Genomic DNA, 24,227 nt, shown 5'->3' with positions numbered 1-24,227 from the left:
ACGGTCTCCTTCAGCCTGCCCCTCCGGCCTGGTCACAGCTGTACCTGAGGGCCCGCTGGGGGACACCTGATCTGCACCCCTGCCCTGAGCTGCTTCTCTCGGCGCCTCCCCATGCCCACGTGGTTAGGGGGGCACACTCCCACCGCAGCCCCCCAGCACTCACGGGGTCCACTGCTCGTCTGAGATGTAGCAGAACATGAGGCGTCGCACGTGGTAGGGCAGCCAGCAGACCACGAAGGCGATGACCACGGCACCTGAGGGACGGGGACGGGGACAGGGGCCCCAGGGCGGTCAGGGCAGCGTCCCGTGTCCATAGACCGGACCTCAGGGCGGTCAGGGCAGCGTCCCGTGTCCATAGACCGGACCTCAGGGCGGTCAGGGCAGCGTCCCGTGTCCATAGACCGGACCTCAGGGCGGTCAGGGCAGCGTCCCGTGTCCATAGACCGGACCTCAGGGCGGTCAGGGCAGCGTCCCGTGTCCATAGACCGGACCTCAGGGCGGTCAGGGCAGCGTCCCGTGTCCATAGACCGGACCTCAGGGCGGTCAGGGCAGCGTCCCGTGTCCATAGACCAGACCTCAGGGCGGTCAGGGCAGCGTCCTGTGTCCATAGACCGGACCTCAGGGCGGTCAGGGCAGCGTCCCGTGTCCATAGACCGGACCTCAGGGCGGTCAGGGCAGCGTCCCGTGTCCATAGACCGGACCTCAGGGCGGTCAGGGCAGCGTCCCGTGTCCATAGACCGGAAGACCGAACGCTGTGAACACGTCCGTGCCCCCCCAAAGCCAAGCACAGAGTTCCATGCAGTCTCTATCAACAACCTGGTGACATTTCTTGTAGAAACAGAAGAAGACCCCACCCTAAATTTCCAGGGACCCTGAATGGACAAAAAGATCTTGAAAAAGAAGAAAGAAGCTGGAGGACTCCACTTCCTGGTTTCGAAACTCGCCACAAAGCTGCAGCAGCACACAGAGCGTGCAGACAGAAAGACAGACGGATCAATGGGACAGACAGAACACAGAGCCCAGAGACAGACTTTCCCGTCTACGGTCGGAGGACTCGTGACCCGGGGTCAAGACCATTCCCTGGGGAAAGGACAGCCCTTGTAGCAAGTGCTGCTGGGAAAACTGGACATCCATGCAGAAGGATGAAGTTGGACTCCTACCTTACACAAAAATATACAACAGTATGGCAGTTCTTCCAAAAAAACAAAAAAGAGCCACCGCTGGCAATTCCACGGCTGACACTTGCTACATGGATGGCCTTGAGCACCTTAGGCTCCGTGACAGGGACGTGATTCCACTCTCAGCACCAGCCAGCTTTCTCACCAGGTTCCATCACCCCAGGGCCTTTGCACGGCTGTGCCCGCGGCCTGCAGCCCTGTGGCTGGTCTCAGCGGGATGGTGTTCCCTCAGACAGCCTTTCCCGGCTGCCGGGTCATGGCTTTATTTTCTTTCTCACGCTCACCCCTGTCTGCACGTCAGTGACGTGCGTGTTTTTGTGCCCTGGTGTGGCCTGTGCTTCCCCTGCTATGTCGGGGTGGCCCCTGCTCTTGCCGCCCCCTGGAGGGGAAGCCGCCTGACCCAGAGTTGGTGCTCAGGAGACTTGCTGAGTGGGTGCACGGGTGGTTGGCTGAGTGAACGACTGACCCAGGAGAGAAGGAGTGAGTGTGTGGACAGACAGATGGAAGAATGAATGGACAGAGGGATGGATGGATGAATGGATACAGGGAGGAGCAGCACAGGCCTCGGTGGAGCCAGCCCTCTGAGTCTCGGCCCTGACAGGCCCCCACTCACGGGTCTTTAAACATTGCCCAGTTCGAGGGGTGTAGCCCTCACTGCTTTGCTGACCCCCGGCTGCCCCCGCCCCTCCGAGGGGACCCGTGGTTACGTACGTAAGACCCGGACGCCATGGCGCAGGGCCTGGACCCTGCCCGGCTCGACGGTCATGCTGAACGAGCTGTGCTTGTCCCCTGCCGGGCACGCCTGGCCCTGCTCGGCCGCCTGGCGGACCATGACGGTCAGCTTGTTGGCGATGATGGTGTTGAGGATGGAAATGACCACCATGGGGAACACGAAGGACATGAAGGTGTTGACCTGCGGAGAGAGAGAGGAGGGTGGCCCGTCAGACCCGCCGACGGGGGGAGTCTAGGACCCAGGATGTGGGGCATCTGGTCAGTGCAGTGACCCGCCGAACACAGGCTCCCATCCCCAGGCTTGACCTCCGCCTGCTCCCAGCTCCTGGCTCGGACAGGCTTTGCAGCCGGTCTGGCATGTCGGGGAGCCCTCTGCACTGGGTGCAACCCGCAGACAACGCAAAGGCAAACTCGGGGGTGTCCCGGCTGTGGCCAAGGGACAGGCTCTCTGTTCCCAGGTCTGGACACAGCCAGGATGGCCGAGCCCAGCCCTTGGACACACACCCTGACCCTGTCCCCCCAGCTGCCTCTCGGCACGTTGAGAAGTGGCTCCTATCCACACCTCTCTCCTCCACGTCCCTCTGCGTCTGGGGAAGCCACGTCTCGAAGAGGCCGAGGGGCTTGCCGGGATCACCGGCTCAGAACCGGCTGGACCTGGACTTGACGAGGCCCTTTGATGGTACCACTCTGACACCGGCCTTTGCAGACACCTGCTCAGCCAGAGGGTTATGACCTTCTGGAAGTGGGGGGCACTGGGTCTCACCCCAGAGCAGTGGACCACTGAGCGGTGAGGGGCTGTGGACCAGCGGGAAGGAGGGGGGCGGCACACGGCCCTGAGGGGGCTCCCACGTCGCTGCCCAGCAGCCTCGAGTGGCTCAAAGCACCCGGGCCTCTTATTCCCTTCCGGAACCTTCTCGTCATCACGTCTCGTCCCGATGCCCCCGCTCGAGGGCACGGCAGGGCACCTGGGACGCGGTGGCCGTGTCTCCGTCCGTCTGTCCTGCCTCTGTCTGTCGGTCCTGCTGTGCTGCCCCTCATGCTCATTTTGAACTTCAGGTTGAAGGAGGCTCTTTGGTGCTGCCTGGAGCGCTGGCTGCAGCCCGGGTGGTCAGTCCCAGGCCGCCCTCTGGCCACCTGCTCACCTGAGCGTGGAGCAGGCCCCTCGACAGCCCGACAGTGACGCTCTCACCCGGGTGAGGACCCTCACAGCTCTGTCTTGCCCACGTGGGCAGCAGCCACGGAGACCCAGGCGGCCGCCGGGAGGCGCCAGCGTTTCCTGATGTGGGCGGGTTCTGCTCCCGCTCGCCCCAGGGCGCTGGCCGAGGCCTCCCCAGGTCTCACCCACTCCCACGGGGCCCCAGGCCGCTCTGGGGCCTCAGCTTGCGCCCAGGTCCATTGGCACGAGGCTTCGCTAAACCACGGGACAAACAGGCTGGAGACGGCCGCCCGGTCCCCGGGAGGACGGCCTTTTCCCGGCGGGCTGCCCACCTGCCAGGCTCCCTCCTCTCCCAGGTCTCCCAGGCGAGGGAGCAGGTTCCGACATGGGGTGGGGGGGGCGTCCCCTCCCTCAGTGTCACTGCTTTCTGTTTGGAGTCCCCCCCCCCCCGCCACAGGACGAGGAAGTGCGACGTGGGCTGAGGGGTAGCTCTGGGAAGGCTTCTGGAGCTCCTGGCTGGACAGGGGGAGGGGGAGGGTGCAGGGGGACACTGGGCCCAGGCCCAGAAGACAAACCACTTCTCTGTGAGTCACCGCAGCTGGGTATCATGTAAACAGATCGGGTGTGTCCAACACAGATTTTAAACATTAAAACGTTTTAAATGCCTCGCCTCTCTGAGCACAGGCAGCAGAGATAGTTACCTCTGGGGGCGGAGCAGGGCTGAGGGCCGTGTGTGTGGGGTGTGTCCCAAGCTGCCCCGGGGCGGGGCTCCCCGCGTCTGGAAGGAGTCCTGGGCCCTGATTCTGAGGCCCTGGGCATGGGGGGCGGTGGCCCTGGCCCTGTAGGCCCACCTGACCAGACACTGGGCCCTGGGCTTGGCGATGAGGAGGAGGCTCAGGCCGGCACTGGCTTCCAGGGGGTGGGAGGGGCCTTCCTTCCACGCCCCCCACCTCTCCAGCCTGGAAACCAAGACAGAGTCTGGGGCGTCCAGATTTAGGGAGGTGCCTGACTCTTGGGGTCTGCCTTCTCTTGCCAAGGCTCACAGTCTGAGCCCCTTTTTTCTGCACTCTGCCCTCCCCTTCTCAGAGCAGGGGAGTAGTCCACCCCCCCCCCACGCCCCTGCCCTTGGCAACAAGCAAAGAGGAACATGCTCCCGGCGGCCACGTGCAAGATCTCTGGGAAACACGGCAGTGTGACCCTGGGAGGGAAAGAGGCTCAATGCGGGGAAGTCAGCGTCCCGTCCGGGACAGAGAGAGACACAGGGGACACAGGGACACAGGCTGGTCTAGGCATCTGTCCCAGTAAAACCTGAGAGGGTCTTGGAAATACGCAAGCTAATTCTAAAATGCAAATAAAAAAAATATCTAAAGATCACTGGGAAAGTCCTGGAAAGGCAGACTAAGGGGTCAGTGTGGGACCAGGAGGCCCGGCCTCCTCAGCTATGGGAGCACACTGACCATAGACCCTAGTGAGGTCAGTCTGGCATGGAGACGAGTGGACAGAGCAGGAGAGAGACCAGAAACGTGGCCGCAGGCAGTCAGGACGGCACCTAAGTGGGCAGAGGAGGTGGGTGGCCACCTGCCCAGCACCTGCTGGCTCTGCCCATTCGCATCCACTGCCCCCTCCCTGGGGCTGCTCAGCCCTCCACCCAGCGGCCCGCCCTCTCTCCAGACCTAGCCAATCAGCACGTTTGAAAGACCTGGGCAGGCCCTCATTGGAGACATGCAGGTAACGCGTCACCTCGCACCAAAAATGTTCGTTCTGGGAGGACCGGCTGCAGGTCTTTTGTTCAAGGGCCTGCTGGGCGGAAAAGTGCTTTTGTGGCTGTTGGCACTGTTTTTGCAGCTTGTGGGAAGAATCAGCCTAAGAAAGAAGCCAGCACGGTGACAGCAGAGCGCCACAATATTGTTCCAGCGCCTGGATCCAGCTATGCCTGCAGCCCTCCCTTCTGGACTCGGTTTCTCTTGAGCAAAATAAATACTCCTTTCTCCCCCATCCCTTAAGACAGTGGTCCCCAACCCCCGGGCCGCGGACCTGGTACCGGTCCGTGGGCCATTTGGTACCGGTCCACAGAGAAAGAATAAATAGCTTACATTATTTCCGTGTTATTTATATTTAAGTCTGAACAATGTTTTATTTTTTTTAAAAAATGACCAGATTCCCTCTGTGACATCCGTCTAAGACTCACTCTTGGCGCTTGTCTCGGTCACGCGATACATTTATCCGTCCCACCCTAAAGGCCGGTCCTGTGAAAATATTTTCTGACATTAAACTGGTCCGTGGCCCCTAAAAGGTTGGGGAGACCACTGTCTTAAGATAAACCAAGTTCGTTCCTGAAACCTGGATGCTAATTCACCTCTGTACCTTAACTCACTTCCCATCCCAAATTCAGATGGAGCAAAGATGGAAAACACAGAAATATACGCTGCAGGACAGCTAGAGGAAATCAGGGAAGTTTGACTTTTTCACTGTTGGAATTTAAAAAAATAGTCGTTTGGGCATGGCTGTTTAAAATTTTGCCATAAAATTTAGTGATGGGACATAACTTGTTCCAGCTGGGGAGAAATTCCTGCTCGCTCTCCCGATGTTCCTAGGACCACACCCCACCCCCGACCCCCACCCCACCCCCACCCCCGCCCAGTCTCTGCCGTCTGCAGGGTTGTGAGGAAGACAGAGAGAAGTAGCCGAACCATTAAGAAGAAAGTGCGTGTTTAGAGGTCAGTGGGATGAGCCGTGGGTCTGCTTGGAGGACAGGGCTGGCTCCCTGACCGCGGCAGCATGCCTGCAAACTGGCGTGGGCAGGCCTGGCAGGTGAGGGCCCCGACTCAGAGGCCGGCAGCCTGGCCCCTGACCCCTGGCCCCTGGCCCCGGGCCCTCTCTCTGGCCAGCCGAGGGGTTCTCGCTGAGATGGTTGCCGCCTCATCCTACCCTCCTGAGGACTGATCCCTGGTGTCGAATGCGGCTGTTTCTCCCTCATCTCAATGTGTGTTTTGGTAAAGAGACGGCTCCAGACTCCAGCCGCTTTGCAGCTCAACCACCTGCGGGCGGTGAGTGGGAAGGTGCAGAATGCCGCTCAGGGTGTTTGCAAAACCCAGCAGCTTTTAGGGAAACAGTGTCTGCGAGAAACAGCTTCCCGTCCAGATCCTCCCCGGTGGAGACTGCTGGCTCTCCAGACCCTCCCTGGCAGAGACTGTCCAGACCCTCCCCGGTGGAGACTGCTGGCTCTCCAGACCCTCCCCGCTGGAGACTGCTGGCTCCCCCTCGGCTGGCCTGGCAGGGGGACCTCCCAGCGGACGACCGGCCCCAGCCAGGCCTGGGCTCACGGGGCCCACCTCCTTCTAACCTCCACGGCAGACTCCAGGAGGACCCTCCTCGGACCCCCCAAGGGCTGAAGTGAAGTCAGTGCCCGGAGCTTCCAGGGTGGGAACAATGACCCGAGTCATTCCACAGTCGCTGTGTCACGGTCACAGTCACGGCCATGCAGCTGCGCATGAAAAACAAACATCCAGGCGGTTGATGTGATGATGCATCCAGACCTTGACGCCACGCTCCCGTCGTGAGCTGGGGACACTCCCTCCCCCTCCCTCCGTGCATGTGCGCTGTGACAGGTTCCTGGGTCCTCGCCCCCACGGTCACGTGACAACCACACACTTGTCACCTCGATGCCCTGGGCTGCAGGTGCTGCAGGGGGCAGACCTCAGTGGGCCACAGCCGAGAGAGAAGGGGTCCCTCAAGGGGACAGTCCAGAATGTCCCGAGGGTAACACCGTCTAGGGTGAGGCTTTGTTCTCGGTTGTCCCTCATCTAATGAGCACCTGGATGCTCGGGGTGCCGCCGGGACCCCATATCCAAAGGTCTGCTGCCCAGCAGGACACACACGGTCCATAGAGACAAGCATATAGAAAACAGGACGGATCGGCGAGGAGGGTGCGCTGAGGACCCAGCGTCCGAGGAGAAGTCCATGGTGTGGCTCGGGGGCGGAGACCTCACAGTCCCCAGAACTTCCGGCATTCCTGAGCCACACATGGAGGACCAGGAGACAGGACAGGGTAGGGACACAGACGGGCTGTGTGAGTCATCCTATTGCCTGAAAGACCACCGTGGGGAGGGGCCCAGAGGGTTGTGTGCAGCTTAGGACTGATCATAGCTGCTTCGGGCCACGAGTCTCAGCTCTACAGGGTTTGGTCAGCTCGCCATTAGGTAGCTCGAATCTGCAGATTTGGGCTCAATATAATAAAGGACACTTGGTGCTTCTACACCAGTGGTTTTCAACCTTTTTACGTCTGGGGACCATTGAAAATAGGAGAATTATTTCAGGGACTGCTGAGGCGGAAATCACTCTGAGCATACATGAATTTGATTAAGATCATTGGGTCCATAATCTTCATGCAACACCAGGGTGGTTAACTCCTTCGTGGGTTGGCATGACATTTCTGGTGGTTGAAAAACACTGTTCTCAACCCCCCCCCCTTTCCAGCTGGCACGCAGCCTCTAGCTAACCAGTAACGGGGTGCTTTCTACAAGTTAGACGCCACACTCAGAGCTCCCCTGTCTCCACAGTGGACAGGCTCTTCGAGTCTGCGAGGCGGCAGCTACTGGCATCCTCGTCTTTACAGAAGAACAAATGCGGACCGGGCTCTGAGCCCAGACTCGGTCGGAACCACGGCGGAACGCTCCTTTCATACATCTCGGGCCAGTCTACAGCAGAGAGGACAAGCGCAAGGAGCGTGCAGGGCACGGGTGACAGCCAGACCAGGGCGAGGGACCCGTCCTTATCAGCGAAGCTTTGCTGAGTGCTTGCCACCCCCAGCTTCCCAGAGGGGACAATTTTGAGGGGGGAGGTAACTGCAAATTTTTGAGAGTAACTTCTACTCTTCGGTGACCTCTCCGGGCCGAACCTCTGTCCACCTCTCTCTCCTCCCAGCCTCTGCTTCGCCTGGTGGCTGGGCTCCCCTCTGGTTTGTCTGCAGCGTCAGGGAGAGGCTGCCCCAGAGTCCCTGCGGACTCGGTGCAGAGAGAGAACGCTCAAGTCCCAGGAGGCCCGGGATTCAGCACCACGGACAGTGACCGTCACACCGGCCGGGGCTGCCCCGGTGGAGAGGGGTCTGGGTTGGGGGAGGGGACCTGGGACGGGCAGGGAGGGACCAAGCCCGCCAGAAGCAGAAGCCACTCCACTGCATCCCCAGACCCTTCCTGTCCTCTGGTGAGGGGCAGGTGGGCAGCCTGTGATCTCTGCAGGAACGTGCCCCCTCCAGCCCTCATACAAGGGTGTCTCCCCCCCCACACACACACACCGGGCAGTGCCATTGGCACAGAGGCCACAGCTTGAGCGTGCCCCTCTGTAGCCACATCCTGTCTGCTCCTGGCTGGACTGCGCCTCTGGCACCAGCCCGGCTGCTGGGAGACCCTCAATCAGATTAGGAAAAGGGCCTTCCCAATGTGCCTGTCCACCCCCTCCACTTATGCCCGAGGAGGTGTCCTCCAGGAGGGGCAGGACACAGGATGGGCACTGGGGGAGAGCCCAGCCGTGGCCGACAGTTTGGGTGGGTGGTGGGGCTTGTTATCTGCTCCGGACGCAGCGGCTGGGTGGACAGTCGCTTTTCGGCCATGCCAGCACCTCTCAGAACTGCGTGGAAGCCGTCTGCACAGAGCGGCAGGCCACTGAGGGTGTGGGCCTATTTGCCATGTTTTTAAGTATCTGCTGGCTAGAAAGCCACGACCGTGTTCAGATCAGTGGGACATCTGCCCAGTAGCAACAAAGGGGGTGTGTGTTAAGAAAAATCTTTGGCAAGGACAAGTGTCAGAGCAGTTAGCAAGAGCAGGGGCGTGGACTCCAGTCCCTGGGACGCGGCCCTCACCCCTGTGGGTGAGGCAAGACTGGGGGCAAGAAGGAAGCTCAGTGGTCAGCTAACAGCCTGAGACCACAGCCCACCCACACTTCACACTGGGATAGTGACTGCTTTCTCGCTTGTGACCACGTCTGTCTAGAGGGTTGGCTCCCTGTTCATCGACACCGGCTGCCGCTTATCCCGCCACTCAGATACGAGCTGACAGGACCAGGGTTTGCTGAGCCGTTTGCTAAGGTGTCGGGCACTAAATCTGAGTCCAAGAGATCCAAGTGGTGCCAACTCCCTCAGCACAAAATGTCTAGGAGGCTTCGCAGGTGCTCTGGACAGAGTCCAGCCATGGAGAGCATGCTCCTCGCCACGCCAGGGGGCTGCACAGGGCTGAGGGGGTATATCCAGGCAGTCGTTCAAAATCCCTCCGCTGTGGGACAGCGGGGTCCTGCAAATCCGGGACACGCTGTGCCCTCGGGTGCGAGTCCCGAGCAGGAACACACCGGGCTTCAGAATCTGTTTAGAAAGAGCAGTGCCCCCCCCCCACGTGCAGCTGAAGCCAGCTGGGCCTGGGGGCTGTGTGCCCTCCTGTGTGCCCTCCTGTGTGCCCTTCTCCATGCCCGCCACGGCCAGCAGCTGAGTCCTGGCCCCACGATTTCCAGTGTTGTTCTGCCATGTAATTGTGTGGGCGGTTTAGCAAATATCCTGTTCCTCCCGCTTTCGAATCACCGTCCACCGGCAGAGTCGGTGCCCGGCTCCCCGTGGACGTCTGGCTCTGTACCCAGCGCCTCAGCTCCTTGCAGTGGAATTAGCGCTCCATCCCTGCTTCAGGTGAATCTGGTTATGGTGAACTCGGAGCCCGGTGGCCGACGGACCAGGGCCGGGAGCAGGGCCACCCGCGTCCCCCGAGACCCCCAAGGGGGGAAGAAGGGACTCACCCCAACTCAGCCAGCGTTTGGCTGTTTCTTCCCCTTGACCCGCCTTTGGGCATGGAGGTCATGGAGGGGACCTTGTGCTCTGGGCTAACACCCCAGGATGTGACACTGAGCTCCTTCAGCTCACACCCCCTCCTGGAGGCTTCTCACCGGAACGGCTGCGATGAGGAGCGAGTCCGACGGAAACGACGGCCCCCTCCCCCACTCATCCCCCACGGTGCCGGTGAGCCTGGCTGTGCCGGGCTCACGGGACAGAATGAGTTGGAAGGGAAGAGGGACAGACAGACAGGTGCAGCTGGAGGGCCCGCATGGTGTCAGCATCGCCCCGGGGCACGTCCTGGGCACAACACACACATCACTTCAAGGTCATGCTTCTCTCTGCCCTGTGACAGGCTTCCACGAGACACAAGGCCAGCGGATCCCAGCCAGCGTCCTCTGCACACGTGCGTTTCGGACGGGTCACCGTGGGGGCAGGGCCCAGAGCGCTGTGTTTCTAGACCTGGAGTGAGGAGGAAGGTGGGCCAGCGTCCTGGTCCTTGTTATTCCCTGCCTATAAACAAAGGGGGTGGGAGGGGGCTGGTCCACCCAGAGGACCCCACCCTCAGCAGGGAGGGCAGCCTTGCAGGCCGACGGGCTTGCTCCTGGCCCTCAGCCACCAGCTCCGGCTTTGGGGGGTGCGATGGGGAGGCTGTTCCCCCCCCCCCCAGCCAGGCGTCTGTCTGATCCTGTCCCAGGGCCACTCCCATCTGCACCGTTCCAACACCCACGGAAGGAATGTAATCTCCCTCCTAATAACGGTTTGTCACAAAGACATAATTGGTTCATTTGTCAGACGCGGAGCACTGCGAGCCCGTATCGCTGGGGTTCTTTTGTTGGCGAGAGCCACAATCTGGCCCAGCCGCCCGGCAGCCTTTGAGAAAAGCAAATGAGGGATTCTGTGGGCTCCCCGCCCCTTCCGCCACCGAAGTCCTGAAATAGGGGCAGTTTGCAGACCTGTGAATGGGGCTGGCCGGGAAGCCAGGACCATGTGGGGACAGGCTGACCTCGCTGGCACAGCCGGGCAGGCTCCGCAGCGCCCGGCACTGCTGCCCCTCCCTGCCCGGACCCAGAGAGCCAGCTGTCACCTGAGCACGCGGGGAGGGCCGGGCGGGTCGGCCACTGTCCCCTTTCGTTCCGAGGGTACAGGTTTGTTCTCCTGGTTGCTGGCTCTCCCCCCTCCCTACACGCACACCGCACAGTTGGCTGCCAGGGAACAGAGCCTGTCACTCAGATACTGTGTGGGTGAATACATGAATGAACGGCTGCTGTCTCAGCTCCGGCGTTCTAACAAAGCGCCCGGGACACAGTGACTCTCAGACAACAGACACCCCTTCCTCACCGCGCTGGAGGGGAAATCCCAGGTCGGGGTGCTGGCGGGGACAGGTTCTGGTGCAGAAGGAGGGCCGGGGGCTCTCCGACCTCATCATGGGGAATGCACCCTCATGACCTCATCACCTTCCCAAGGTCCTCTCTCCACCCACCATCACATGGGGGCTTAGATTTCAACACATGAATTTGGGGGACCCACACACACAGTCAAAGCAGCTGGCAAAGGAGGGGGGATGTGCGGTCCCAAGCCAGGGCGCCTAACCTGAACCGCGGGGGGGCTGGCTCTGCACAACCACCCACCGCACACGCGCGAAACCCCGCGCACGCGAAGCGCACGCAGCCGGGCGGCGTCCCCCGCAGACCAGCCCGACGCACACAGCGCTAACCGCCAGTGAGATGTAGAACTTTCCGGCAGCTGTATCACCAACGCCTGGAAACAGTGTAGCCGGTGCGGCCGCCCAGGGGTCGGAGCCACCGCCTCCCTGAGATGGGGCACCGATCACGCCCGTGCTCTTCACAGGGATGACTCCTCGCGCCGGTCTGCCCACCCTGCTGGGAACCTTCTGCCTCCTCAGCTGAGACCGAAGTCGTGAGGGGACCATCAGAGGGTGGTGTCCCCTCCCTCGCCCTCTCCGTCTCTCACTCTCCCGTCCCAAGAAGTGGGACGGACCACCACCACGCACTGCTCTTCCCAACGACCCCTGCTTCAGGTCGGGTGGAAGAGCCCTGAGCATTGTCTACTGAAGCCCAGCGTTTTCTAGAACTTTCCACCCGACCTGGAAAGCTAGAATGGATCCTGGCCTGACTCCCCTGTGTGTGTGTGTGTGTGTGGGGGGTCTGCACTCGCAGACCATGGTGGGGGGGGCAAGGCTGTGCCAGGGGACCACCTGGGAGGCCGTGACCCTGCCTGTGCCCAGCTGGTGCTAGTTTCTGAGCCCCCAGAGCCATGACCTTGCAAGACGATCGTGGGGAGGGGCATGGGGCGGCCTCGCTGGGACCAGGGCTGCGGTCTCCCCGTTATGACTGGTGATCAAGGTTCATTTTCTCTGACAGATCTTCTCCCCGAAAACACGCTCGCACACTGTTTACGACATTTAAATCACCAGAATCTGCAAGTCCCATACCTACATGAATATTCATGATGTATGAATATTCATGACATGAGATACGGCGGCAGCGAGGGTTTGTCTTAATGGTTCCTGGGAGGAGATGCAGCCGGCTGTGGCCCCGCGCCCTCCGCCATGATGTGACAAGTCTGACCACTGCCCCACCCAGATGTCAGCATTGTCCTCAAGCCACCGCGACCCCAGGAGAGGAGAGAGGGCGGGAGCGGAGATGAGCCAGGGAACTGGAGACAGGGAGTGGGGAGCAGGGAGGGGACTCATCTTCAATCGGAGGTGGCTGTGTGGCCGTCTGGCACAGGCCCAGGGCCCCCTCCCTCAGCTCCACGCTGGCCTCAAGGGGCTCCGGCAGACCTAGGTCCTGCCCTGGGTCGAGGGGCACAGGCTGAGCAGGATACGGCCCCCGCCTGCTCTGTCTGTGCGAATCCTCACAACGCAGGGGCCGTCTACTGTAAAAGCTTGTGGGCCAGAGACGATGACGACTGTCCCAGGGCCCACGACGTCCAGCCCAAGGCTCTCCCTCCAGCCACCTTGGCCACGAGTTCTTGTGGAGTTCATGTCTGGCTGCCCTGTCTGTGCTGCCCGCACAGTTGTTCCACCGCCCGGTGGTCATCCACGGGGACACCCGTCAGAGCCGCTCCCGCTGAGCGCCTGCAGCCTTCGCCAAGCGCAGACGTGGGCCCCAGACCCGCCTGCTGGACGGTCCATCTCGGGGAAGGAAGCCGCTGTCCCAGGCGGTGACAGCCTTGTTTATTTTTGGTGGCAGAGACAAGCTGTTTGCAACACACTGCACTCTGACACTCAGACCCACCTGTTCCCAGCAAACTCCTGGCCAAGCCTCATTGAAACCGGCTCCCTCTGCCAGATCTGCCTCCCCCCGCCCTACCCACCCCACCCCACCCCATACTGCCATCTTGACGTGGAGATCTGAGGTTGGGGCAGAGGGATCAGGTGCCAGAGGCTGAGGCAGAGTGCAGAGCCCACCACGTGCAGTGACAAGTTTGTGGGGTCTGCACCTGACCCTGGCACGGGGGTGGGGGGGGTGGGCACTGGTGTGACCTGAGCTGATTTCAGAGAAAGAACGTTTCCCCATCCAGGGGCACCTGGAGGCTTTAGGACCCATGAGCACAGCAGAGGCTAAGCCCACTCCTTCTATGCTTCCCCCAGCCCTCGGGGTAGCTAGTTTCCCAACCAGACTCCGGGGACAGACAGAGGCAGGCGCGGCCTGCTGGCTTCCAAGAAACCCCCTATGCGGACGGTGTCACATTCAAAGCGCTGGCGGCAGCGACACACGTGGGCCCCGAGCATCTCACGGCCCCTGCAGCCTCCCATGCCGTGAGGTGACAAGCAGGCGTCCTGATTCTGTGTTTCCGGTCCCCTGTTATTGGTAGATGATGGCACCGCTCGGAACCTGATCGGTAACTGTGATGAAGAAAACCGTCTGTGCTTGTGAAGCGTCTTCCTGTGTTGAAAGGCCCACTGGGGTCTCCTGGGACCACCGCGTGCAGGAGGCGGGGACACCGGACCCTTTTTACAGGTAGAATATGAATGCAGAGCGAGGGGTTCCACAGAGTCAGGCCCCTCCCTGGTCTTTGTCATCAAGAGCCCGTCCTCTCTGACTGTAGCCATTTCCGCAGGACAGGAGAAATGAAAGTGAGTTTAATTTATTGGCGAAGGAAGAGGACCTTCCCAGACAGCTGTGGCCGGGGGTCTGGCCCCTGGAAACCGGGGCTTCCCCAGAGACACATGTCTGATTCCTGGCACATCCGTGCTTTGCTTTTCACTGTGGCTCCCGAGGCGTGACCCCAGCTCACAACTCTGGGGAGAGGCGGTGAACCAAGGGTGTCCCATCTCTTTTGTGAAGTAGTTTAAAAGGTCAGGGGAGAATTTCTAGAACTCAATAGGAGGTCCCACCAGGAAGAGCTGAAATTGTTTCTAAATGCGTTAAATGTCCACCATGGAGGCACCCCCCCTAGGCTGTGGGATGGTGGCCAGGGGCGTGAGTCCCAGGGCTGCTGTCCCGGCTGAGTCTCAGTGGAATGTGGTAGGTCCCAGGCCAGAGGAGAGCTCCTTGTTGGCCCCTGTCTGGTCAGACCTGGGGCAGGGACAAGGCTCTGTGACCACAACCCCAGGCTACTAGTATGTCTGCTCAAGAGACCCCTGCAGTTTCCAGTGTCCTGAATGACCAAAGGTGTTTGGGGTGAGAAGGTTTTCAAAACACAAGGACCCACCCTGGGTGCTGCATGAAGTTTTCTGAGTGTTTCTGGGTCCGGGGTCCTTTGAACCAGCTGTCAGGACGATGGATTGCAGGAAGCACGAGACGGCTGACCTTGTTTAAGCACTCCGCCATTGTCCACGTCTAGTCTGCAGGCGGGCCTGACGGGTGGGGACCTCAGAGGCACCTCCTGGTTCAGAGAAGCTGCTTTGGCTGCGGCCCTGTCTGACCCCGGATCACCATTCAAGTGTCCATTCAGCAGCTCACTGCGGCTGCCTGGGGCTTTTGCAAACCTATCCCTCTTCCTCCAAACTCCACGCAGCCTGGAGGGGGGCAGACGTCCCCTGGGGTGGCTCAAGCTCTCAGAGAGGACAGTCCACCTCCACGAAAGGGGCCCCGGGGCTGAGCAGAGTCCGGAGTGAGTCAGTCAGGGTGCCAGCCTGTGCCCACAGAGGGGCCTCTGGGTGCCTCCCTCCCTCCCGCCTCCTGCCAAAGTCAGATGGGCACAGGGTGGCCAAGACTCAGCGGCCCGAGCCCCTGCTCACAGGCTCCCTGTTCTGTCCCCAGCCTTGATGGCTGGTGCCTGAGCTTCTGACCTGCTGTCACGGGAAGATGGGCAGGCCCCCTGGCAGCCAGCAGAACAAGCTCACTGGAAGCCGAGTGCTTCCCTGTGGGCTGGTCCTGCCGCCCCAGGCCCACGGCTGGAGTGGGGGAGTACACAGGGGAAGTTACGAGGCGCCCCACACCGAGGATGGTCCAGAGGGGGTGGTGTCTCCAGGCGGTGTGTTCGAGAGGGTCCCCAGGCTGGACCCCCACCCCCTCCTGGGGACCCCTCCCTGTGAAGTGCTCCCAGAAGTAACCGACGGCGGCGGGAGAGGCAGGTGAACCCAGCTCTGAAGGTCCCAGGAGGAGTGGTCAGTACAGAGGCAATCGCTTCTCCCTCGTCCAGGGGATAAATTACTGACCCTTTGACAGCGGCTTCCGACCAAGCACATCCTGTTGGGCACGCAGCCCGGGCCGACTGACTCACAGCCCAGCCAGTCCTTGAGCTTGGCCCCAGACCAGCAGGTTCTGGATGGCCCGACACACGGGTCTCCCAAATGACATGACCCAGACAAACTCTCGTTCTCTGCTGACCCGCAGGAGCCAGAGGCTTTGTGGGCCTGCCAAACAGCCGGAGAATTACGCTCCAGACTTGGCATTCCGCGCCTGCTACCACCCAGAGCAGTCACAACCTAACAGTCCCTGAAAGGGGCTCGCTCCCTCCCTCCCAGCCTGGGACTCTGCAAAGCTCGGGGCCATTCTTGAGTTACAAGAACACAAAGCTGTCTGAAAAACGCTCGTAACCATGAACCAGGTCCAGGGAGAGTGGCTGGAATGTACAATAAATACACCTTTTAACAGAGGATGCACTAAAAAAAATGTTTCAGTGTAAACAATGTTGTTCTTTTTCTTAAGTCTCAGTCTAAGATTTAACCCAAACACTGGTGCTGGCTACCTTCTGCTTTGTTCCTGGGGGTGACAGTGTTTCTTGTTCTGTATCCTTTTTTGCAACATTGTTTTAATAATTCTTTTGAACCAGTCTCCTACCATAAACTACCTCGAATATTTTTGAAAGTGGGCAGTGTTTAAGAATCCACAGCAAGACTCCCTCTTGGGGTCCTGGACAGTGTCTCCTGTATAAACAGCTGTTCCTACAGACAAGCCGCCTTGCGAGACTGTGGCCCCCGAGGGCGGGGGACGCATGCGGTGAGCCCCACAGTCACCCCTTTCTCTTCTTGGGGACATGTGTCCCACTGTGACGTTAGGAGCTGGGGTATTGGTAGAGCTTGGCTATTCTAGCTGAGGGGGGCAGAGATGGGAGACCGGGCTTGGCTTGAACCTGTACAGCAAGGCATCGGAAGGGGGGACCCCTGTGGGATGGGGGGGTGTTCACAAGCCTGTGAGGGGCTCGCCTCTGGTTGTGGGCTGGCAGGGTTGTGTGCACGGATGGAACCTTGAAAGGCTTTGGGGAGGGCAGCTGGCCATTGGGCGGAGCTGGAGGGGAGAGGCTTCACTGGCACCCCAAGTGTCCCGCTGAGACCTCAGCAAGTGCATATTTGAGGAGTAAGGGTCACCCCCGAGGGGACAGTCCATACCTCCCCCCCCGCCCCTGGAAACCTACGTCAAAGTGACACTAATCCACAGAGGAGCCCTCACAAGACAGAAGGGCCTGGCTTTCCAGGGGGCTGCACCCCTGAGGAGCAAAACTGAGTCTGCCCAAGGTCAAGAGATCGGTCTGCCACGGACCGGCCAGCTAGACCAAGAGTGCTCACTCCTCAGAGAAAGACAGCAGACCCACAGCCTCTTCAACATGCCACTCACAATGTCCAGTATAAATAAGACCCCTAGGTTTGCAAAGAAATAGAAAAGGGGGACTCCATTAAGCAGGGGGGATCAGTCGACCACGAGAACAGCGAGGGAAGGTGTGTGTGTGTGTGTGTGGGGGGGTATCCAGCCTGCATGGGAACGCTGGGCCTTGGAGGCTCCAGGATGTGTGTCCACGGCGAGAGCAGCCGCCACGGGAACCATACAAAGGGGTTTATGCACACGTAGGCTCCACACGGGCAACATCTGATGGGATCAGTGGAAGAGGCCGAGCACACAGAGCGCCGGCCTGACCTCGTGGGTCACAGGCTCCGCGTTAGACACCGTGTCTCCCTCGTGGGCCCAGAGGTTAGCACGGCCCAGTCAGAACCGCTGCCAGTGGGCCCAGAGGTCAGCACGGCCCAGTCAGAACCACTGCCGGTGGGCCCGGAGGTCAGCACGGCCCAGTCGGAACCGCTGCCGGTGGGCCCGGAGGTCAGCACGGCCCAGTCGGAACCGCTGCCGGTGGGCCCGGAGGTCAGCACGGCCCAGTCGGAACCGCTGCCGGTGGGCCCGGAGGTCAGCACGGCCCAGTCGGAACCGCTGCCGGTGGGCCCGGAGGTCAGCACGGCCCAGTCGGAACCGCTGCCGGTGGGCCCGGAGGTCAGCACGGCCCAGTCGGAACCGCTGCCGGTGGGCCCGGAGGTCAGCACGGCCCAGTCGGAACCGCTGCCGGTGGGCCCGGAGGTCAGCACGGCCCAGTCGGAACCGCTGCCGGTGGGCCCGGAGGTCAGCACGGCCCAGGCGGAACCGCTGCCGGTGGGCCCGGAGGTCAGCACGGCCCAGTCGGAACCGCTGCCGGTGGGCCCGGAGGTCAGCACGGCCCAGGCGGAACCGCTGCCGGCCTCTTGCACGCGTGGATTGAAAAGCTGATTCTAAAACTGGCATGGGAAGCGAAGGGCCCAGGACAGCCAGGCGGTTTGGGAAAGAAGAGGGAAGTTGGAGGACTCACGGTCCTCGAAAGACTACAGGACTACGGGAATCAACTCTGGGGACAGTTCAGACAGTGACGAGAGGAACGGGCGAGTCTGGACACAGGAGAGCAGTTCGTTTTTGATTAAAGTGCTGAAAACATTCACTGGGAGGAGCCTGTCTTTTCACAAGGAGCGCTGACCGTGTAATTATCTCTGTGCACACACACACAAAAAAGGTACTCATAGTTCACACCCTGTAGAAAAATTAACTCGAAATGGATCCTGCCTGCCCAGGGGTGGCGCAGTGGGTAGAGTGTCATCCTGGGATGCAGAGGACCCAGGTTCGAAACCCTAAAGTCTCTGGACTGAGCGTGGGCTCATCGGGCTTGAGCGCAGGGTTGCTGGCTTGAGCGTGGGATCATAGACATGACCCCATGGGCACTGGCTTGAGCCCAAAGGTCGCTGGCTTGAAGCCCAAAGTCGCTGGCTTGAGCCCAAGGTCACTGGATTGAGCCCAAGGTCACTGGATTGAGCAAGGGGTCACTTGCTCTGCAGGAGCCCCTGGTCAAGGCACATATGAAAAAGCAATCAATGAACAACTAAGGTGCTGCAACAAAGAATTGATGCTTCTCATCTCTCTCCCTTCCTGTCTCTCTTGCTAAAAAAAAAAAAAAAAAAAGGATCCTAAACCTAAAATATAAGACATAAAGCCATAAAGATTCTAGAAGACAGCAGAGAAGAAAATCTCTGTGACCCCAGGACTGAGTTCACCGTACGTCCCAGCCATCTTGACTCCTGTCTCTGCTCAGGATAAATGACACTGTACGCTCACATTGCGTGTGCAAACTTACAGCTCACGCCTGGAAACAAATGCCCTTCCATTGGCACAGGAGGGGAGTGAACAGGGAGATAGATGGGTGCTCTTGGGGTGCCGTGCAGGGAGGAGGCCGCTGGCCGCTGCTGGTGGCGCAGGGCAGGGACCCGTGGGGGGAGATCGCTGGCCGCTGCTGGTGGCTCAGGGCAGGGACCCGTGGGGGGAGATCGCTGGCCGCTGCTGGTGGCGCAGGGCAGGGACCAGTGGGGGGAGGCCGCTGGCCGCTGCTGGTGGCGCAGGGCAGGGACCCGTGGGGGGAGGCCGCTGGCCGCTGCTGGTGGCGCAGGGCAGGGACCCGTGGGGGGAGGCCGCTGGCCGCTGCTGGTGGCTCAGGGCAGGGACCTGTGGGGGGAGGCCGCTGGCCGCTGCTGGTGGCTCAGGGCAGAGACCCGTGGGGGGAGGCCGCTGGCCGCTGCTGGTGGCTCAGGGCAGGGACCTGTGGGGGGAGGCCGCTGGCCGCTGCTGGTGGCGCAGGGCAGGGACCCGTGGGGGGAGATCGATGGCCTGATTTCATGGGAACCGATTTTCTCCCCTCTGCGGAGACAGGTCTTGTCTTGCTGCCTCTGCTTCTGCAGAACCATGTCAGACTCTAACGAACCCTTGGTCCTGCTTTGGGCCAACATGCCAGTGGCCTTTGAGCAGGTGGGTGTGGGTCATGAGCCCCTCGTGGGACACTCTCAGCTCCCCCCAGGGGAGGGGCACCCCGCCCAGGGACCCTTGTGCATTCCGGCCCACCTGTCAGTGAGGGGCATGTCGTTTGCACTGAATCTGACAGAGGTTTTCTGCAAAGGCAGATGACGAGAAAGGGCCCCAGGAGAGGCACCGGCATGGACCTGCTGCGAAGCCCCAGGCCCTGGAAAACGGCCAGCCCTCAGCAGCTGCTCCACAGCAGGTCTCACAGGCTCCCGCCTGGTGATGCCAGAGGCTGGACAGCACCTGGCCAGGTCGGGTCTGAGTGGGATGTGCAGACTCCCCAGGCTTCTGCCCGTCTGAGCTCACTGCCTTCCCCACCCATAGCTGCACAGTGGACAGCCACGGTGTGACCCAACATGGGGCCCTGCCCCACCGGAAGCCTGGACCTGTCACACAGCCAAGGTCAGAGCACAGGGGCTGGCCGGAACTGCAGGGGACTCAGCGTGACTCACTCAGCCCACGGGGGCAGGGCCACGCGTGGACGGTGAGCAGCTCGGGGACGCCTGGGTGGACGGTCGGGAGACGCCCTCCGAGGAACTTCCTCACGGGACCAGCACGCGGCTGGCCACCCACGCAGTGCCACCCACTTCTGCAATCGGCCCTGTGACCAGCAGTCTGTTTGGAAGGATGGGGGCTGGGGTGGGTGCGGGGAAGACTGGACCAGGAAGTGCAGCAGTCACCGTGCTGACCCGGCCGGGGGCTGGAGAGCCGTTGCTGGCCGAGGGGCAGCTCTGTCTCCCCCACCATCGCCGCTCAGCTGTGGCTACGCCCAGGAAAAGCCCAGGATTATTCAAAGTGGCTCAGAAATCTGCCCGCCAAGCCACCTCATTTCTAAATAGGACCTGTGTGCAAGCACCCGGGAGGGACCCACTGTGTGGCGGTTAGGAGAAGCCTCGTGGTGGAACAAGGGGACCATGGGACTGGCCGACACCTCCACACACGGAGGACGAGAGGGAGACGCACAGATGCAGGCACCCAGCACCTCTCGGGCCAGATGTCACTTTAAAAACAGTGGAAGTTTGCCCAGACCAGTCAAGTGGTCAGGAAGGCCAAGCAGGAACATAATAGCCCCTTCCCCGAGAAACCTCTCCTGAGAGGGCGGATGGGGGCACAGAAGAGAGGCAGGCGGCATCCCAAGGCCACGTCCCTGCAAGGGACATCGTCCCAGCGCAGGGAGCAGCCAGCTGTGGCAGCCCCGTGGGGGCTGTCAGACTCGGATGGACCAGCGTCTCCTAAGCGGCCCGTCTGTGCGCAGCTGAGGCCCTTAAGGAAAAACGGAAGCTCACAAATGTTCACACCTGTGGGCTCAGATGTGGGGCCAGTCCGTGGTCAACACTCAGCAGACCGTCACTGAGTGACAAGTGGCCGGGGCGTGCCCCAGGCTGCCGGTGTCACGGCCTGTGGCCCCAGGACTCAGAGGAATGGCCCTTCGGGAGGTTGGAGAGATGCCAGTGAGGTGTCTGATCTGTGGGACTGACTGAGGGTCCACGGGGAAGCAGAAGAGGATGCCTCCTGGGTTGGGGAGCTGTGCTCCCTCCGCTCTGGTTCTGATGATGGCTGAGCCCTGGGGGGTCTGCGTGGAGACATCCCCTGGGTGGGCAGCGCGTTGCTGACCTGAACCTGCCACGTTTCACCTTCAAGGGCAGATGGCATGGCTGCTGCTGCCCCTCGGTTGCCCCAACGCCGACCAGAGAGGCCCCGGGGCACAGCCAGTCAAAGACCTCTCGGGGAAGAAAATGGGGACCCACAGAAGGGGAAGGGTGGCTCGCACTGGGTTCACCCTGCGTGGGGCTGTGTGCTTCTCGCACAGGGAGTGTGGCGAGTCAGCCTTGTCTTGACTCATCCCTGGTCCGTGTGGCTACTGGGGAAAGGGGGCTGTCCACACAGGGACATCTGCAGCCACAAGTCCTCAGCGCAGGCGAGGGGGACCCGCAGCGTGAGTGGCCCCCACGGCCACAGCCCAGGGACTGACGTGCAGACCACAGCACCCGCGGCCCCCTCTGCTGCCCTCACCCCGCACGCGGCCCCCTCTGCTGCCCTCACCCCGCACGTGGCCCCCTGGGCTTCAGATGCACAGCAACACGCCTGGGGGGCAGGTCCGACTCGGGCCTGAGAGGACAGCGAGACAGGGACAGTGGACCCTCTGCCCCTTGGCCTTTCCGACCCCTCCCCGCACCACCATGGCTGTGGTCCCTGCCTGACAAGCCTTCTGTTGGGGGTAGGGGGCTGATCTCCCACCCTGCTAGGCCCCTCCTTCAAGCCCATTGCCAAGGTGGGGTCTCAGCTGGTTTTCCGTGGCACTTTGCTCAGACCCTCGGAAGGCACCTGGTTGCTGGGGTCTTGTTCACCTCACAGCCCCCCTCTCCCCCCACCTGCCACCATGCCCAGACACCTCAGGATCTTCCCAGCAGGGACGACACGGTCACCACCACCATCAATGATGGTGCTCCGACCTCTTTCTCTGCACCAGGAGCCTGCTGGCCCGTCCAGTCCCCCCCCCCCCCAGCCCTCTGCCCGCTGAGATCAGAGCCCTGCACCACTCATCACACAGGTGAAGAAACTCAGGCTAAACCAAGCGCCATGCTGGCCCAGTCTCCTGAGTGTGGGCCGCAGGGCAGCCAGGAAGCCCGGGGCAGCAGCACGGGGCAGCAGCCCGGGGGCGTCTGCTGTGGAGGAGACAGACCCACCCAGCCTTCTGGGGACACGAGGCTATTTGAGAAGCCCAGGAGAAGGACTCTCTTCAGGAAGACTGCGTGGCCAGCACACAAGTTTATCTGACAGCTCAGGGAATCTAGAGGCAGCGAGGCCGCTCTGGGGCCCCCAGGGAGGTCATGACCTGAGGTTCCTGCCCCCTTTGACGAAGGAAAGGATGCGAAAAAGGGCTGAGACCTGGCAACCCCGGCGTGAAAGGCGGGACGATAGGGGTCGGCTGCCCCCCCCCCCCCCCGGGCCCCTGCCTCCCCCATCCTCTCTCCAGCTTCCCCGGAGTAACATTTCTCAGGGCCGTTTCTCCAGCTCCCTGAATCCCGTGGGTACGCAGACAGGACCGACTTTGGGGGGTGAAGGAAAGAGACGCATTGGGGTTTTTCCTGAAGGGCTGCCTAGCAACCTTGGCCCCGGGTGAGACCCCCGTTTCTATCCCAGCCCTCGCTCCCCACCCCACCCCCGGAAGAGGCTGCTCACCTGGATGACCACCTTGATGGTGGCAGTGCCCACGATGGGCGTGCACACCAGGCCGCCGGGGTGCTGGCCATCGGCGCTGCGGTTCTGCAGGCCCATGGTGAAGAGCATGGGCACCGCCAGCAGGCCGGCCGCCAGCCAGATGGCGCTGATGAACTTCTTGGTGCGGCTGCAGGACATGAGGCTCTTGGCCTTGAAGGGGTGGCAGATGGCCAGGAAGCGCTCCACGCTCAGGCTGGCCACGTTGAGGGCCGTGGCGTAGGTGCAGGCGTCCCGGAGGAAGTAGTAGCCCCGGCAGCCGGCGTCGCCCAAGGCCCAGGGGTGGTGCACCCAGATGAAGTTGTACAGCTCGGTGGGCATGGCCAGCAGCAGGATGAGCAGGTCGGAGAGGGCCAGGCTGCCCAGGTGGAAGTGCACGGTGCTCTGCAGGCTCTGCAGCGACTTCTTGCGCGCCAGCGTGAACGCCGTCACCGAGTTGCCCACCGTGCCCACCACGAACAGCGCCAGGTACACGGCAGTCACCAGCACCTTGGAGTAGATGTCCGTGTTCACGTCCAGATCGCTTGTGGGCGACGCTGGCCGGAGCTCCGACGCGTTGCCCGAGCCATTGTCGAAGTTCGGGGCCAGCAGAACCGCCTCCAGCCCCGACGACGGCGGCAGCGGGAAGGGGTCGGCGCCCTGGGAGCCGGGCGCCGAGCTGTTGAGGCGCATGGTGGGCGCGCTGGGCGGGGTGCCGCGCTGGTCCGGGTCCGCGGCTCCGGCGAGCGCCTCCGCGATCGAAGTCCGGCGGGTGGGCGCCTCTCGGGCCCGAAGAGGGCCGAGGAAACGCGAGGGGAGGCACGGGAGAGCGAAGGGGCGCGCCTCTCGCCCGGGAGTGCTCGACCCGGACCGCGCCACCCGGAGCGCACGAGGTCTGCGCTCACCTGGGGCTCGGGGCTCTGCTCCTCCTCCGACTCCTGGCTGGGAGCTGCGGGTTCCCTCCGGCGCCGCTCCGACCCCGGCTTCCCGGGTCTCCCGACCGCGAGGTTCCTCGGCTTCTCCCGGGCGGCTCGGGCTGCCGGGCGAGCCCGTGGCGCTGGTGGAGCGCACGTACCGCCGCCCGGCGCGCTCACTCCCTCGCCCCCGCTCCCCGCGCACTCCCGCCCGCACACTTCTCGCCGCGCCCGCGCCCTCCGGGGCTCCGCGCCTCGACTGAGCTTGGCGGCGGGGCGGCGCGCCCAGCCTGGGGGGCGCTGGAGCCGGGCGGAGGCGGCCCCAGCCGCTGTCCCCGCCCCGCCCCGCCCCGCCCCGCCTGGGTGCCGGGCTGCCGTTCGGCCCCGCGCGCTCCCAGGGGCAATGCCGCCTGCGGTGAGCGCCCCAGAGAACTGAACTCCAGCAGGTGCCTAGAGATATCGGCACCCTCCCCCGGGCAACCGCCCTCCGGTCCCGGTCTCCCCGACTTTCACGCCCCCAGGGAGGGAGCTGCCTCCTCCTCTCCACCTCCTCGACTGCGGCTCGCTCAGCCGGGGCGAGGGGGGCAACGCAGGACTTCCTGCGGGGACGGCGGGGCCGCCTCCGTCTCCTGGGGCGCCTGCCTGCACGGTGCCAGCAGCTGGGGGCCACGGGACTCCAGCCCAGCT

At 62.1% G+C, this 24,227-nt stretch overlaps 1 protein-coding gene across 1 annotated transcript in view; it reads right to left on the bottom strand.

Annotated features, from left to right (window-relative positions):
- The window catches only part of LOC136308298 (neurotensin receptor type 1-like), a 26,552-nt gene extending 2,861 nt beyond the window's left edge, over window positions 1–23,691 (bottom strand). Inside the window, exons 1-3 of the mRNA XM_066235635.1 lie at window positions 22,612–23,691; window positions 1,890–2,091; window positions 164–254 (exon numbers count right to left, since the gene is read on the bottom strand). Coding sequence (XP_066091732.1) covers window positions 164–254; window positions 1,890–2,091; window positions 22,612–23,319 — 1,001 coding nt within the window. The 5' untranslated portion in view covers window positions 23,320–23,691. The remainder of the gene's footprint in view (window positions 1–163; window positions 255–1,889; window positions 2,092–22,611) is intronic.
- Between the last annotated feature and the right edge of the window lie 536 nt (window positions 23,692–24,227).

Source organism: Saccopteryx bilineata, chromosome 6 (assembly GCF_036850765.1).
Source record: "Saccopteryx bilineata isolate mSacBil1 chromosome 6, mSacBil1_pri_phased_curated, whole genome shotgun sequence".
Taxonomy (NCBI): Eukaryota; Metazoa; Chordata; class Mammalia; order Chiroptera; family Emballonuridae; genus Saccopteryx; species Saccopteryx bilineata.
This window is presented reverse-complemented; position numbering and strand designations above follow the sequence as displayed.